At 44.1% G+C, this 3079-nt stretch overlaps 1 protein-coding gene across 1 annotated transcript in view; it reads left to right on the plus strand.

Annotated features, from left to right (window-relative positions):
* The window catches only part of LOC104960860 (uncharacterized), an 18315-nt gene extending 15344 nt beyond the window's left edge, over positions 1–2971 (plus strand). Inside the window, exon 9 of the mRNA XM_010789033.1 lies at positions 2894–2971. Within this exon, the coding sequence (XP_010787335.1) occupies positions 2894–2971 (78 nt within the window). The remainder of the gene's footprint in view (positions 1–2893) is intronic.
* The last annotated feature ends 108 nt before the right edge of the window (positions 2972–3079 follow it).

Here is a 3079-nt window from a genome sequence, read left to right on the forward strand (position 1 = left end):
CACTTATTAAGACACCTACATATCACGAACATCAGTTTAAATGGTAAGCATTGTTAAAAATATTTGCTAACCCTTTACTTTACATATATAGACGCTTCAGCTTCCTTCTGTCAGACAAGGGCTGTTATCTTCCTCTTCCAAACATACCAGACTCCATTGATAAAAACATGTCAATTTTAGCCCATGCCAATGGCAGAAGTTTGCGTGGTCTACTCCGTTGCCGTAGACACGTTAGTATGTGTTATCGCTCGGTGGCGACTTTGCGTGGAATCTGAATAACCCTTTAAAAGCACAAAAGCTTCTCACATCTAAGTAAACACTAACTGTTGGAACGGCCAGTTGCATCGCGAGGTACCACATGACTCTCCTCTTCCCTTGTCTTGTTTTCTTTCACAGTTTGTATCTCCTGGGTCGAATGTACTTATTGGTAAGTCGCTTTGGATAAAAGCGTTCAGCTAAATTGCAATGTACGTGTATGGCAGATATCGGCGGATTTGAAGATAGCATAGATACAGGTGATATACAGTAACTAGTTCGACTTCAGCCTTTGCTCATGTTGCCGTAAGTCATGTGTGGTTCTAAAAACTTGGGGCGTCACCACCCACATATCTACTACACTGACAGTATAGGATCTAACTTCAGTGTTGTGCTAGTTACGAAACCAGTAACTAGGTTACCCATACTATGTTAACTCTCATTTGCAAAAGTAACACTCCAGTTAGCTTTACTGACTTACTAGCACGCCCAAAACGCTGTGAAGCAGTAATGCATTAGTTACTGTTAAAACAAGCCGGCTGCGCCACAGATTCTAACTGCCTTTATACTCGCGCCTTGCATTTCAGCTACTGTTATTGGCATTGGAGAATAATACCAATCTGGTTGATTCAAGAAATACGCAAATCAGAAATACGTAGAAAACTTTACCTCTGGCAAATTGTGTTCTACAAGCATGACGCGTGCAATGGCTTTAATCAACTTTCCTCGGTTAAATATCGCAGCCGCGTGTTGCTTAGGTGGAGTAGGCGTCGGCGAGTCTGGGTCGTGTGGTGCTTAGCTACTAGCCTGATCGTCCCAGCATGTTGTTTCTAGACAGATATTTTCAACCAGATTGTGAATTGGCTGTTTTGGGCAGTAAAGATAGAGGGGATGCTTTGACCCGCCAAGACCAGGACATACATTGTACACGTAAAACGTTCTTTTGCTTTTGTGCTCGGACAAACAGTGAAATAGTGGGAATATCCTCCAGGCGGAGAATCATCGACTTGAGCCCCGCCGCCGGGCCATGATACGTCTTGTTAGTAAACACAAACACGGCCCAGCAGCGTGTTCCGCTCTCGCGCATGTTGAGGCAAGGAGTATCTAGCATTTATTCAAGTACGTCGTACGCTCTAAAGGTACAGTTTCATCTGCAATGTTCGGCCCTCGCTGTTCGGCCGGCTCCACCACAGGCACCAAACGTCTGGGAGTCCGACGACTATAGTACAAAAAAAGTAACGAGTAACGCACCATATTGAACGGCAACTGAGTTAGCTGGAATTTTAGAAAAAAGATGTGTTAGAGTAGCGTTATTTACTGCCAAAAATAGAGCGTGTTACAGTAACCGGCGCTGTAGTCCGGCAAACACTGTACACAGGGACACGTGCACGAGACTTGTGCGAGGGCCTTATTGCTCTAAACTAAAAAGAAAGGGCGTCCGCGCCCGCGATAAAAATAACACAAGGACCTTTTGAAAATTGTAATGCGTTGTTTGTTAAATGTAAAAGAAACCAAAACGATTATTAACAGTCAACTAACATTGAAGCAGTATTCACATCTCACGAAAAGTAAGCTATAGGGCGACACTTGCATTCGTGACCTGTGATTTTCAAAGAATGAAACCAGGGACATTTTTTGTTTTGGCGGCGCGCATCATGCGTCGATCAAAATAATATCTAATGTTAGTAACTATTGTAACAGACAAAATAGGGGACAATTCTGTTCTAGATGTAGTAATGTAACTGTTGTGCAGATCAAAATGTACTGACAATAAAATAGGGCCTCTACTAATTCCGTTAAGATAAACTCGACTAATTAATAAGAGCCGCAGGTACGGCATTTATTCTCATGTTCTGTATCATTCCTTCCGTAATGAGGCGCAGAATGCGAAGGGCTATCTAATTAGCTTCATTTATTCTAGTATTCCAATAACTTAGTAAGCAGAGAATGATCAAACTAAAGCTGCGTAAGAGACATGGCAGGAAATCCTACAATCGAAGCAGGCGAACAGTTGAAGCTGTTCACGCCCGTTAGAGGGCGAGATCAAGAAAAGAGAGCGACGGGCCCCGTTTGAGGGAGTTTACAGATGAAATCAGTACGGCAGCACAATAAGCAACAAGTAGGCTATATTTAGTGTTTTTGTAGAATAAACGGACGGTATCGAAGAGGAAGTAACAGGTCCATCCTGGTTGTGTCGCTTATGACCTTACACTGCCATGAGAGGCACCTCAAAAATGCAAGTTTCCAAAATCTGACACTGAGGTGGTCTTAACGGCACCGCAGATGAGGCAACGCTGACGAACAAAGTGTGTTTCGCCGCAAAGAGACCTAATACTCAAGTTGTCGAGGTTTTATGCTGATGATTCGCGCCACACCAGAAAACAGAAAAACAAACTCTCCTCTCTCCAGGAGGGGCAGGTCAGCCAAAAAGGCAAATGGGGCCAGTTGTCCCCCGGGCAACATTAGCCCCGTACCTGTGCCACGTCCCTGACTGTAGCATATTATTTACAACGCCGGACCCAACCCCACTTTGAAACAAATACGAACACGTATTGAGGAAACTGACCAGGTTTGGAAATAGCAACACGTTATGTTGGTGTATGAATTCCTTTCTTTGTTTCGCGCCCTTTGACACAGGCAATTAAAGCCTCGCGCAGTCGCCGCCACTCCTGGCTCTGACCGCCATTTCATCTCCTGGGCTCTGCTGTGTCTGTGATTCAGTTGTGTGGCCGCTGTAAATTCGTTTTTCTCGGGGGCAGGAAAAGGTATTACCTTATTCTTTAGGGATTATCCCCACTAAAATTATCACTTACGACGTTTTTCC

The sequence above is a fragment of the Notothenia coriiceps genome, unplaced genomic scaffold (assembly GCF_000735185.1).
Source record: "Notothenia coriiceps isolate Sejong01 unplaced genomic scaffold, NC01 NC01_scaffold00032460, whole genome shotgun sequence".
In the NCBI taxonomy this organism is placed as follows: Eukaryota; Metazoa; Chordata; class Actinopteri; order Perciformes; family Nototheniidae; genus Notothenia; species Notothenia coriiceps.